The sequence below is a fragment of the Palaemon carinicauda genome, chromosome 4, assembly GCF_036898095.1.
Source record: "Palaemon carinicauda isolate YSFRI2023 chromosome 4, ASM3689809v2, whole genome shotgun sequence".
NCBI classification, from domain to species: domain Eukaryota; kingdom Metazoa; phylum Arthropoda; class Malacostraca; order Decapoda; family Palaemonidae; genus Palaemon; species Palaemon carinicauda.
In genome coordinates, this window is record NC_090728.1 from 107,864,361 (window position 1) to 107,879,729 (window position 15,369).

At 31.1% G+C, this 15,369-nt stretch overlaps 1 protein-coding gene across 1 annotated transcript in view; it reads left to right on the forward strand.

The window, feature by feature from the left end:
• The window catches only part of LOC137640089 (glycogen debranching enzyme), a 225,451-nt gene that overhangs the window by 32,303 nt on the left and 177,779 nt on the right, over window positions 1-15,369 (forward strand). Inside the window, 3 exon segments of the mRNA XM_068372548.1 lie at window positions 807-978; window positions 6,208-6,337; window positions 6,664-6,886. Coding sequence (XP_068228649.1) covers window positions 807-978; window positions 6,208-6,337; window positions 6,664-6,886 — 525 coding nt within the window.

Here is a 15,369-nt window from a genome sequence, read left to right on the forward strand (position 1 = left end):
ATATACATACATATATATATATATATATATATATATATATATATATATATATATATATATATATATATATAATATAATATATATATATATATGTATATATATATATATATATATATATATATATATATATATATATGTATATATATATATATATATATATATATATATATATATATATATATATATATATATATATATATATATATATATATATATATATATATATATATATATATATATATATATATATAAACTAAATTATACTCACATTTGCTACACTCGCTAATTTTACCATTAATGCGCTTTTTGCATTGACAGTTTATGCACTTATCTATGACAGAGCAGGAACTATGAAATGCAATGCATTTTAGACTCCTTAGTAATGAAAGAAAAAATTATTTCGCTTTGCAGGTATTTATTTGGTATGGTTACAGTTTTCGGTGTCTGTGGTTGCTATGAGGCATTCTTCCACTAATATTGTTTTGCAGGATGAAAGAGATTTTGCTGGAACTTTAAATAATCAACCTTTGTATGATTTTTTTCATTTATTTTTTTACATCTATATATAGACAAAAGAATTTATAACGTCTAATCTTCGTCATAAGTACCTTTTTTTCCTTCTATCAATCAATATGATCTTGGTTGACTTGATGACAAGTTTTGAAATAGCAAAGATTTTACATTTGGTATTAGCGTCTTTGCAAACACCCCCTTAACTGAAGAACTTGACATCTTTAGAAAATGTCGTACTTTTATATTTAACATTTTCAAAGATATGACCTTCTCATTCCTGGATATTTTTTCAGGAAGCTGGCTAACTTTTTCAAGATGGGCGTGCAAGACGGAGCCGGGGTAGTGACGCAAGTGCCTCCCCCTCAGCAGCACACACAGATGTACAACACTGATCAGGTCACCAGCAACACTGCTCCCCACGGCATGGCCAACTCATTGGAGAGAAGCGGATCCTACGATGCCAAGGTTGGAATTCATTCTCAAAGTTCATGTTTCTTTACATATGGAAATGTTGGGGATCGTGTTTACCATCTTTAGCATCCTCGGTTGATTCTTTAATTCACTCTGTTGTAATTTTTATGGGATTTCGTAAGTTGATGTATCATAAGCAGATAATATGCGAATCGTCCTATTCATAAAGATTTTGGTAGTATTTGTCCTGAAATCATGGCAAATGATTATGTGCATTTTAGTTTCATGCAGTTTTAAACTATTTTTCTTTTTTACACTCGCAATCATTGGATAAATAAATCATTGGTATCTTGGCTGGCAATTTACAAATGACTCCATTATGAGCATTTTTTTTTAATCTACTCTTAAGATATCATTCATGCTTTAACTACCTCTTTCAAAAATTTTCCTATGAAAGTTGTGCATATATATATATATATATATATATATATATATATATATATATATATATATATATATATATATTTAAAATGATGCCTTAGTTATGGTATAAAAAAAGTCTGAGCTACTCTAAAATTTTATATTTCTATATCTGTTTAGATTATCCCTGAATATTATGCAGACTAACACAAAAAGTATCTAACGAAAGCACCTGAGTGTTAAAAAGTTCTTTACCTGCCATTACATTGCCACATTTCAGCCTCCCTTGAACAGGGTTTAATGTGAAGACTTTCAATTTTAGTATTTACATTGTCTTATTTTTCAGCCTATTTCTACATTTCAATTTTGTACAGAAATTATAACTCAATAACGTCTTCTGTAAATTTTTATTCCTTAAAGCTCCTATTTTTTTTTCATTTTTCCTACTTGTTTGGGATTTTCCTCTAATCAACTGTACGTTAAAATCACTTATCTATAGGAGGCCTACTCTTATATTGTTAATGATTCCATATTTACATCTCCCCTATTCATTACCTGGATTTCTTCATTTCATTTAATCTCTCCTTTTTACTCTTATTAATTAAAGTTCACTTACCTTCGAATAAGATTTGAAACTGTTTGACAACACTGCAAGTGTCTCCACTATTACAAATTGGAATTTTGCATAAACAAAAATATGCATCTTTCAATCGCATCCCTTTCTTTCATCGAACGAATTAAAATACTTTGTGCATCTTTTGCATTTTATGTTGTTCTTTTCACGTTATTCATGGAGAAAAGGATCGACACCGGGTACACAAAACCCCATATTTTTTATTTAAACACGAAAAAATGTATTTCTTTGTCTATCAAAGCAAAATTGAACTACTACTGGAAAACTTTTTCTTACCTCTATCATAATCTCTCTCATTATCAATCATTGTCATTATAATCGAAGTTGTCTTGTGATATGAAGATATCAGAAATGACAATTCTCTTTTCAGAAGAACCTAAAGAAATCTTTCAATTTTCTCTTGATTTATGTGGTGACAATTTTAGACATTACATTATGTGACTACAATACTATTGTTCCTGTGCTCGATTTCTTCTTTGATATTGCTGATATAGTACTGCATAATATTGCTGGTGGCAAAAGATGGCTCCAGAAAATTAGAGATTTTGCTTATTAATCAAAAAATATTTATTTTTCCCTTGAAGCTCATTTTCCCTCTTTGCCAGGTTAATATTAAACTTGTTTGGCAAAGACATTCATTCATCAGACATTATTAACTCTTGCTTCATGGACTGATTATTGATATGCTAACAGTTTTGACCTGAAGCTCTCATCTATTGTGTTGGTTGGTTGGTGTTTGGCAATTTCCTTATGTGTGATTGCAGCTTGCGTGAAAATTAATTAGAAACCTATCAAAAATCTTACACAGTATTATTATATATCGTATCTTTTGATTGTATTGCTTTTTATCAGAACATCCAACGTAGCCAGAAAATCAAAGCTTAATGAATAGCAACTGTACAAAAATCCATAGAAATAAGGATGTTAGTTACAATTTATAATGTGACCCTATTTTTAAATTTCTCCACTTTAGGATGGTTATCCGATAGCAATTGTTGGATGAATATTTTATCGCTAACTGCGATGTAAACGAGAAATTAATGTCATGTTTGAAAATGGATGTAATTTAAGAATTTAGTCTTGCATTCATATCTATTTGTGCTTTGGTTTTCTATTTGAAATTTTTACGTTATTTCCATCTCTATATTTAATTATATGCTTATATATAAGGATAATTGTGTTTTTCTATTTTTAATTATCTACACGAGGGCGCTGAATGCCCTTTATGGTCCCAGTGCCTGGCCATGGGCCTAAATCCCTAAATTCAAATTAATCCAATCTACGTATTGGATCAGTTTACAAAATAAAGATATATATATATATATATATATATATATATATATATATATATATATATATATATATATATATATATATATATATATATATATATATATATGTGTGTGTGTGTATATAAATATGTATGTATGTATGTATGTGTGTATGTATGTATGTGCAGTGAAAAATCAATTTTAGATTTGTAGAAATATCTATACTTCAATATATTATTCTTAGATTAGTTGCATCACGTAACAGCATGTGCAGGATATGGTAAATTTCAATACATTTTTATTTAATCAAAGGGAAAGATTTTATGCTTGGAATTAGAAAGCTTGGGTAAAACGAGCATTTTTCGAAGAGGGGATACTTAATGAGAAATACTTGCTTATGTTTGCTTAAATATCAGTTCTGCAGTGGTCTTTTAATATTGGATACATCATGTAAATCATCGTGCATAGAATGGTGTAACCTTATAAAGGATTTTTTTTTTCAAACACTAAATGTAATTTTTTACCAAATAATCCTTGGGAAGTTTGTAATGTCGAGGAAACTATGTATTGTAACGACAAGTGTCTTGGATTAGATGCATTTTCAGAAACAGTATGCTTAGGTGATTGGAACTTTTAGCATAATCGAATTTCTATTTATAGGAGAAAGAGACCCATTATATGAAATCTGTGTATTTATTTGCCTGTTTTTAATACACATTTTTATAGTTGAATAATTTACCAATACTCTTAGCTTACAATAGTCACTTTTATCATCATCTGACTAGCATAGATAAACTTTAAAAATGATAGTAGGGGCAGTGGCAGCTGTGCCTTTGATTTAATATTGTGTACAACTGTATGGTTGCCAACTCTGACTAATTCAATTTCAATAAAGTAAACTAAATAAAAATTAAGCGATATTTTTAATTAAGGTTTAAATGTATCCATAAATTTGAATATATTTTGATCATACCTTTTCACAAGTTTCTAGTTTTTAAAGTTATATTTGTACCGACTTTTGGCGGATCTCAGTAATTGTGGATCATATTTTATTTTTTTTCTTTAATTTCCGACAAGTGTCTTCAAATTGAATTATATGAAAAGGTCACTTTTTATTCGTTCCACGGAGCATCTGTTTCTTTCATCTCGCTATTTAGATGACAATACACTAAAAATACATTCACCGTATGCTGATATTCCAGGGATTGAAAGCGCAAAAGAAACTATTTTTAAAATATTGAAGCACTTATGAATAGCACTTATCAAAGGTTAGATTTTCACTTTTTTTTTTTTTTTTTTTTTTTTTTTTTTTTTTGCAGATATGTTTTCGGTAACATAAGAAATAATCTAAAGTCTTCAATAGTATGTACAATTTTAAGAAGCTGGTGAATTTTATATCCACATAATTTTTCATCACATCTGGGATTTTAACTTATTTCTTAAATCAGCCAAAATGATGCAAACATATGCTGCTGAAATTTCGTTCTTCTCCAGTTCTTGATATCTCCATAAAATGCTGCGACAATAGCTAATAAATTTCAATAAGCTGAGATTGATTGATTGGTTGAATTGGGGTTTTCTGGCATCTTGACATCTAAGGTCATTGACGCCGTTAATAAGATGAGAAATTTCTGTAGAATCTGTATCTATTCTAAGAAGTTGAAGTAATTGTTTAGACTTTAGAGCAATCAATTGCTCTGCTCAAGAAATAAGGACTTAAAGCTTTCTTAGAAAGTAAAAGTCTTTCAGTGCATGGCTGCAGGGATAGTGGACGAAGTATTTCATTAAAATCTGTATCTACAAACAAATGAAACTACGTGTTTTTAGTCTTTTTTTGCTAACATTGAGTTTGTAGCGCCAACTATCTCTACCATTGTAAAGTTTGTGCTCAATACTGCACATCACATTGTCATAAATTTTGTTTAGAGTGGTAATAAGATAGAGATACAGGACATTTGTCGTCTTTTCAAATTGCTATAGAGGACAAGGACTAATTGCCTAAATTAAAGGGCTGTCCTTTGAAGTACAGGACGGTTGGCAACCCTGAAAAGGAAACGAACAGATATATATATATAAGAAAATGTATTCATAAATTTTTCCTAATAAATATATCATAAATTGTTCTAGCTCAAGCATGGTCTCTTCATTTACAAATGAAATCTATTTTTCTTGTTTTAATGTGTGCAAAAAGATTAATAATTTTATCCCTGATCTCGGGATAAGAACCGAGGATTTTTTTTAAGATGAAATCACTGCAAGTGCAATTAGTCTTTCCGAATTCATAGTGCTTCATAGATTTTTTTTTTTCTCAATGTTGAAAAAAAAAAAAAAAAACGTTCTGCCTCTCATGTCAAAGGAATTGTCAAAGAGGATTTTTATGATTCTTGTAATTTCACTAAGAACACCATCAAGATTGTTTCCCAAGATTAATTTCAGCATGTCAATTAAATTGCAATATTCCTGAATATCTGATCTACAGTAGCTTCCAATTTGCGCATAACAGCCAAAAATCCCGCCGCTGGAACTGTAAAATGCGCAGTTTCATTTAAAGATTTTGTAGTTTTTCTATAGATTTATGTATGGCTAATGACATTAATCTTAAACATTACATATTGTGCAAGTATAAAAAAGAAAAAGAAAAGATAATTATATGGAGTGTTGTCGATAATCAAGTGAAAATGATAGGGGTGTTGTAGTTCCACGGTGCCTAAACACAAGCCGCTAACGAGGAGGGACTCTTCTGAGCTAAGAGTATTCCATTCGTAAATAGTTTAACTGGAAAATGTACATGTATCAAGAGGCAAACAAGATTATAAACATTACATAAATTTCTCTAGTTATGAATTGAAACGCTAATGTTCATCGGCTTTTCTCGGTGTTTTTTTCTTTTACTAGATAAGATATTTGTTGATATTGACGCGTCAAAATAGTTTCACTTGCATGTGTCTTTGTTTCCAGGGTATGAGTGCGCACAGAATGAGCAGTGGGGCAGCAGGAATCAATTTAATGCAACAGCAGGCTCAAGTGCGTGTCCTCACCCTCAACCATGACGTACATTTGGACTCGACTCTCTTCCGTTTACAAAAGGGTATATAATCATTGTCAGCCTATTATTACTAGCTAAGCCACAACCCTAGTTGGAAAAGCAGGATGCTATTTCAGACACTCAAGTAAATTGTACTTTATATATATATGGAATTGATATCCCATTCCTCTATACCATTTGTTGAACGGTCATCACATAGAAACCTTTTGATTTAATTAACTCCGATGAGCTAAACTTATAAAAAGTTGCTCACTAAATGGATTATATTTTTCTTACTTATACAGTATGGGAAAATTTAGCTTACTTGGGTTATTCATGCAGGCTCTGCTTTTAATGAGGAGAAATCTTTACAAATTGTTATCTTCCAGGTTGGATCTTGCAACTTCGCCCTGGTCCTTCACTTTTAGGACGACATGTAAGCGTCTTTACTAATCATCCGGAAAGTACTTCAGAATCCTTTGCCCGTAATCGGTACCGCCGTTTGCAATGGAAGAGTGACTCTCGCAATAAGGGTGATGATACGGCCTTGTTTGTTGACATTGACATAGTGACTGCTGGATCTTTCCATTTCTACTTTACTTATGATAAAAGGTGAGTAAATTACAAGGCTAAAGATGCATTTTCCAAATCTCTTTACAGTCTTTCTGAAGTGATTACAGCACTACTTTTTTTTTTCCTTTTTTTTTTTTGTATTGGCTCTACTGTAAGTTCATGAGGTTGCTTCATTTTTAAAGTAATAATTGTTATATGTGCACTAAGCAGATTTTCGAACTTTCAAAACTAAGTTCTCCTGCGTTATGGTTTTCTGTGACCTTTTACTTGTCAAACTAGGTTTCAGGGTCCTCGTTGCTCTCTACACAAGACTATGTGGGCACACTACTACTGTAGAAGCTTAAGTGCAAACGCTGCAATCTGCAGAAAGTTCATTGTTGTTAGTTACCTGCTACACAGACAGCATAGTTTACGTACTTTTATATCTAACTTCCAAGGCCTGTCTAATATATTGGACATCTTCTTTGACTGATGTTTCTAACTTCCTTAATTCCGTGCCATTGCTTCTAAATTTTCTTAATTCTTTACAGCTAAACATATTATGCTCTGCTGTACCATCGGCCTCGCACACAAATTCTCTCCTTTCATTCCTGTTTTATAATGTTCATTTAGATTTTTCATATTCAACATTGTTTTCATTACTATTACTGCTTCCGTAGTGTTAAGCTTTCCTGTGTAACCTCTTCTGCCATTACTAATGTACAAATCTGTTTGGTCATTTCTGCTTTACTTTCTATTTTTCTTTTAATTCCATTTGTCACTTTAATATAAAAAAAACTAGTGATATATTAAAGAATAAACCACAGAAACAAACTCTCACAAACTTTTATGTGTATAGGTATATATATATATAAATGCCTAACTATGTATACACAATTATTTATATATTTATATATATATGTATATATACATACATACATACATATATATATGTATATATACATATATATATGTATATATTATATATATATATATATATATATATATATATATATATATATATATATATATATATATATACTGTATATATATGAGAGATATGCTGATACCACTTTGAGGCGATGCCGATACCAATATTGATACCAGAGAAATGAACGATGTTTACCGATATAGTCGACACTAACAGTATAATATTGATTTGATGATTGATTGATTGATTAATTTAAAGTTTTCTGACATCCCGATTGATTTGATGACTGACTTTTCAACCTCTTCGTGTATGCAATGCAGTGTGTGAGGCATCATTAGGCATATTCAGTGAACAGTACAAGCATATGAGGTGACAGAACACGTTCAACACGTGGCTGTTACGAAACAAGTAGAGGTGCTTCTTCTTCTTCTTCTTCCTCTTCTTCTTCTTCTTCTTTCTCTACAAGCTTGTCCCTATTTTGGGTCGCTGTAATGGTTCTTCAACACATTTCTCCATTTCCTTCGTTCCAGTACATCTTCGCTCAATCCCAACTCCCTCATATCTCTTTCCACGAAGTCAATCCATCGCAATTTTGGTCTACCTAACCTTCTCCCACCAGGTAGTCCCATATACAGCATCTTCCCTATCGGCTGGTCCATACCACCTGAGTCTACTTTCTCTCACCTTGGTTAAAGCTGGTGCTATTTTTGGGAGTGCCTCTAACATGTTTGTTCTTTACTTTATCCTTTCTTGTGAGTCCATACTGCCACCTCAACATCTTCATCTCAGTTACTTCAAGTATGTTCTCATCTCTTCTCTTAGATGCCCATGTATCGGACGAGTACAACATTGCAGGTCTCACCACCTGTCAATAGATCGTGCTCTTTAGCTTAATCGCCATCTTTCGATCACACAGCACCCCACTACATTTCCTCCAGCTATTCCAGCCTGGTTGTATCCTTCCAGTCAACTCATCATCTAGGTCTCCTGTAGTTTCGATTACAGACCCCAGATATTTAAAACTTTCTTCCTCTTCCAACTTATGAAAATCGATCTCAAGATCTACCCCTCTCTTCCTCTACATCCTTAAATTCACAACACATTCCTACAGTCTTGATTCTATTTATTCTCAGACCTTTCTCTTCCAGACAATTCCTCCATCTCTCTAAATTAGCAGAGGTGGAAAACTCTCAAATTATCAGTATGAAAAAGTTTCTAGCCTTGAGGTGAAATTATACTACTTCAACAAAAGTGGTATTTGTATACATATTAGAAGAATAAGATTATACAGAATTATTCTAAAGTATAATCATTAAGGAAAAGAAGAAGAAAAAAAAAACATTGCAAGTCTTTCACATCACTATGCTCCGTCTACTTCAGTTTCGTTGTGTTGCCTGCGAGTCCTAATCCTTGGAAAAACGTTTAATCCAAACACAAGGAAATCTTTGAAGTTCGAATAACACAAAGAATCAGTATCGGAGTATCAGCAATTTAATCTCATATTTTGATTGCCGGATAACAATACTAGATACTCACGGTGGGGGCCGATATCGATATCAATACCGATACTGGTGTCATGACAGTGGTTGATACCAATATTCACAAAAAAGGTCGATACTACCGATACCAATACTGACGCTATCGGCTCATCTCTAATATATATATATATATATATATATATATATATATATATATATATATATATATATATATATATATATATATATATACATATATGTATGTATGTATGTATGTATGTATGTATGTATGTATATGTATGATAAATTTTGCACATTTAAACGTGTTTTTTTATATTCAAATATGCCATATATTTTAATACATTGTCTGGATTCTCTTACCGACCTCAGGATCAGAGTCCCAAGGCGAAACCACTCAAAGACAAAAGCATCTGACCAGCTGGGAATCAAATCCTGGTCCAGGATACTTATATGACAGTGACCGTACCATTTAGCCACGAAGAATGATAAAAATCAATGACAATTCTTCTGTACATATATTGTAGGCTACCTGTCAAATTCAGGTTTTTTGTACTTAGAATTGAAATCAACCTATCTTTGCCATTGTAGCTAATTGGTATATTTGTACTTTGCATTCCATTAACGATAAATTTTGCACATGTAGACGTGTTTTTTCATATTCAAATAAGCCATATATTTTGATACATTAATGTCTGGATTCTCTTACCCGCCTCAGGATCAGAGACCCAAGGTAAAACCACTCAAAGACAATAGCATCTGACCGGCCGGGAATCGAACCCTTGTCCAGGATACTTGTATAACAGTGACTCTACCATTTAGCCACGAAGAAAGATAAAAGTCAATGACAATTCTTCTGTACTTATACCTGTCGAATTCAGGTTTTTTAAACTTAGAATTGAAATCAACCCATCTTTACCATCGTAGCTAATTGTACGGTAACTGTCGTGCAAATATCCTGGACCAGGGTTCGATTCCCGTCTGGTCACGTGCTATTGTGTTTGTGTGGTTTTGCCTTGGGATTCTGATCCTGAGGCCGGTAAGAGAATCCAGACATTAATGTATTGAAATGCAGAGCTTATTTGAATATGAAAAAACATGTCTACATGTGCAAAATTTATCATGTATCGAATGCCAAGTACAAAAAAACTTGAATTCGACAGGTATATGTACAGAAGAATTGTCATTGGCTTTTATCTTTCTTCGGGGCTAAATGGTGCGATCACTGTCATACAAGTATCGTGGACCAGGATTCAATTCCCGGCCGGTCAGATGCTATAGTTTTTGAGTGGTTTTGCCTTGGGACTTTGATCCTGAGGTTGGTAAGAGAATCCAGACATTAATGTATTAAGTTATATGGCTTATTTGAATGTATATAAACTGTATATATATATACATTATATATATATACATATATATATATATATATATATATATATATATATATATATATATATATATACATATATATATATATATATATATATATATATATATATATATATATATATATATATATATGTGTGTGTGTATATATATATATATATATATATATATATATATATATATATATATATATATATATGTATATGTATACATATATATATATATGGATAAATATCAACACAACATTGTGTTCAAATAGAAATAAATTTCTACCTCATACTTGGGACCGAACGCTAGCCCCTTCTAATGAAAGGCCAGGTCGCTGGTAAGAGACTGATGTCTCGCCAGGTAAATCCTCAGACAGCTGGGTAGCGTCAGGTTCCGATATCTTTTATGGCCTCTCGTGGCATGGTTGGTTTTGACCTGGCCTTTCATTAGAAGGGGCTAGCGTTCGATCCCAAGTATGAGGTGGATATATATATATATATATATATATATATATATATATATATATATATATATATATATATATATATATATATGAGCTGATACTAGTCCAATGTATACAAAGGCCTCAGACAGATCCTTTCACTTGTATCTGTTTATGGTCTTCCTGTACCAGTCCACGGCTGCAAACTTCTTGAGTTCGTCGGTCCATCGTTTTTGCTTCCTTCCGCTGCTTCTTTTACAATATCTAGGGACCCATTCTGTTATTTTTAATGTCCATCTATTGTCTGTCATTCTCATTACATATCCTGCCCATGTCCATTTCTTTTTCTTACAAGTTGTTAGAATATCCTCTAGTTTAGTTTGCTATCGTATCCATGTTGCTCTTTTTCTCTCTCTTAGTGTTATTCCCATCAGTATATTTTCCTTAGCTCTTTGAGTTGTAACTAGCTTATGTTCTAGGGCTTTAGTAAGGTTCCAAGTTAATACTGGTAGGACCATTTGATTAAATACTTTTCTTTTACTGAGAAAGTGGCATTTTACATTTCATAATCTCAATTTGTTTACCAAATGCTCTCCATTCCATGCTTATCCATCCTTTAAATTTGGTCTTGTGTCCTGAGGAAATACTTACTGTCTATCCTAAGTACGTATATTCATTAACAATCTCTAGAGGCTCGTCCATAACTCTTATTTGTTGTCTCTGAATATTCATTGAACATTATCTTAGTTTTGCTCCTATTCATTTTTAGTCCTATATTCCAGATTTCTCTATTCAAATCTATAGTTTTTTTCTAATTCTTCCCATGATTAACTAAACAAAACTATGTCATCTGCAAATCTCAAGTTGTTAAGGTATTCCCCATTATTATTAATTCCTACATTTTCCAAATCTAAATTTTGAAAAACTTCTTCTAGACATGCTGTGAATAATTTAGGAGAGATGGGGTCTCCCTGTCTAACTCGTTTCTAATTCGGAATTTTCTATCTACATGTAGTTTTAAGATTGCTGTACTTTCTGTACAGATATCTTCACGTGTTCTAACATGATTCTTGTATTCCTGGTTTTAGAAGGGTTTTCATTACTGCTGAAGTTTTGACAGAATTAAAAGCTTTCTCATAGTCTATAAATGCCATACATAGTGGTTTGTTATACTCTGTTGATTTTTCCATTTGCTGGATAAGTACATGGATATGGTCAGTTGTTGAATACCCACTTCTAAATCCAGCCTGCTCTCTTGGTTGATTAAAGTCTAGCTGTCTTTCTATTCGGCCTAATATGATCTTTATGAATATTTGATATATTACAGAGAGTAAATGTATCGGGCGGTAATTTTCAGTTGTTTTGTCTCCCTTTTTGTGAATCACTATAATGATAAAGTTTTTCCAAGCCGTAGCTATAGAGCATCCTTGCAGACATTTGATGTAGAGTTCAGCCCGTTTTACTACTTTAAAATCTCCTCCTTCTGCTATTAATTAATTTTTAGACCATCTTCTCTTGCTGCATTGCCTCTTTTCATGCCTTTTAATGTTTTCTTTACTTCTCCGACTGTTACGTTTGGTACCAGCTCTGGTGTTTCATTATTTCTATTGGCGAAGCTATTTCTTGCATCACTATTGTATAGCAATGTATTGAAATCCTATGCAATTTTTATTACTTCTTCTCTATTGAAGATATTCACATTTTCATCCTTATATATATATATATATATATATATATATATATATATATATATATATATATATATAATATATATATATATATATACAGTATATATATATATATATATATATATATATATATATATATATATGCGTATATATATATATATATATATATATATATATATATATATATATATATATATATATATATGGATAAATATCAACACAACATCGTGCTCAAATAGAAATAAATTTCTACCTCATACTTGGGATCGAACGCTAGCCCCTTGTGATGAAAGGCCAGGTCGCTTTATGGCCTCTCGTGGATTGGTTGGAAGCGACCTGGCCTTTCATTAGAACGGGCTAGCGTTCAATCCCAAGTATAAGGTAGAAATTATATATATATATATATATATATATATATATATATATATATATATATATATATATATATATATATATATATATATATATATATATATATATACTGTATATATATATATATATATATATATATACTGTATATATATATATATATATATATATATATATATATATATATATATATATATATATATATATATAAATATATATATATATATACCATCAGCCAGTACTAGTCCACTGCAGAACAAAGTCCTCAGACATGTCCTTCCTATTGCTTCTGTATATGGTCTTTCTGTGCCAGTCCACGCACACAAACCCTTAGTTCATTGATCCATTGTCTTCTCTTCCTTCCTCTGTTTCTTTTACAATCTCTAGGCCCTCATTTTATTATTCTTAATGTACATCTATTGTCTGTTTTTCTCATTATATATCCTGCTCATGTCCATTTCCTTTTCTTACAAGTTTTTGTAATATACTCGACTTTAGTTTGCTCTCTTATCCATGTTGCTCCTTTTATGTCTCAGTTTTATCCCCATTGTTATTATTTCCATAGTTCTTTGAGTATTAACTAGCTTTAATGTTCTAAGGCTCCAAGTTTCTGGTGCATAATTTAATACCTTTAAAAAGGTAGTTAAATTTAGTAATAATAAAAAATGCTATTGCAGGAGATATCCTATTAGAAGAAACAGTTTAAACATTCTTCTGCATGATTGTATAATGTACAGTGAAATAAAAGAGTATAACTTAATTTTTATATTAACACTTACTTAATGTAAGACAAATATGATTTTAAAGAGACATTCCATGATAAAATTAGTTATTTCCTTGAATGCAAAAAAATAAAGACTGGAATCAGTATAGGATAGGCCTCGAGTTAGCAAAGTCAAACAGGTGTTTAGCACCTCACCATTTATCATATATTCCCTGCTTTTATAATGACTACTTTAAACAGAGAAAAATGTAAGGCCTGAAATATAAAACTGATGAATTTAATAATCTCCAGTACATACTATTTCTGCTTTTTATCCTGAGCATCATTTATCATTTTGAATTATCTGTTGTTATTTTGAACACATTTTATCCATTATTCGAAAATAATTCCTAGTTAAAGTGTTTCTTTTTAGTAGGTTCTATTCCCTATACTTTATATGTTTAAAATTTTTATTTGCTTAATGTTTTATGCTAATCTTAGATAGTGATTCATGCCATTCAAGTATACTGTAGTAGTAAATTTGTACTATGGTTGCAAAATTGAGGAGGCAGTAAATGAACCCTTATGTTTTGACAAACCGCCAACCTTTATTATTAGTTTTATCCTGATGTAGGGCTTTGGTATTAAGAGTAAATTTTTTCACACAAAGTATCGATAATCTTCAATGTAAAACATATATTCCTAGTTGTTTTTTCTCGGGAAATAAATTATCTTAAATGTCATATTGTCATATTGTAGTGCTAAGGACTAAAATAGATTATCCAATAGCCATATATCATTTTGTGTATGGTATGAAAGACATTTAGAATATTTCTTTTTCATTTTGCCTTTAACTACAGTTAATTCTATTTTTATTTTAGCTTTCCAGAACATTATGTATACAATATTTTTGTCTTTGCATTTTAGCCACTGTTAGATTTTATTGTAGATTTTTTCTGGTTAAACCATCATTTTAGCTAAAGTTTTGGTTATAAAATTTGCCTTTAATACTATATTCAATCATTCTTTTTTCTTTTAACCCCCACCCCCACCCAAACACCATCATGCTTGCTGCATGCATAATATATGAAGAAAGTATGAATATAACTATTTACAATGGAAGGTATGATTTTATACAAATCTCCTTTTACCATGGCAATAATTGTAGCCTGATCACATGGAATTTCTAAAAATATGACATTATGAATAATTTCCTAATCAGTAATAAGACCATGGTATAAGTAGAGGATTTATGATTATTCATGGTATGGAGGAAATATTTCATGGGGACATGGTTTGACTTCAATTTATTAATTTAATACAGTACAGTGTTCCATCTTCAATCAGTATCAGGAATCTGAGGTGAGGCATAACATGTGTCTTAGCAATGCACATTTGGAATTACCTAAATGCTGTACCATTTTTTCTTTATCTGAAAGTATGAAATTCAATTAATAGATGCTAATTTCAGATACTCCTCATCTTATTATTATACTTCAGATTTTTCAAAACTCCTCTTATTATTATATTTAAGATTTTT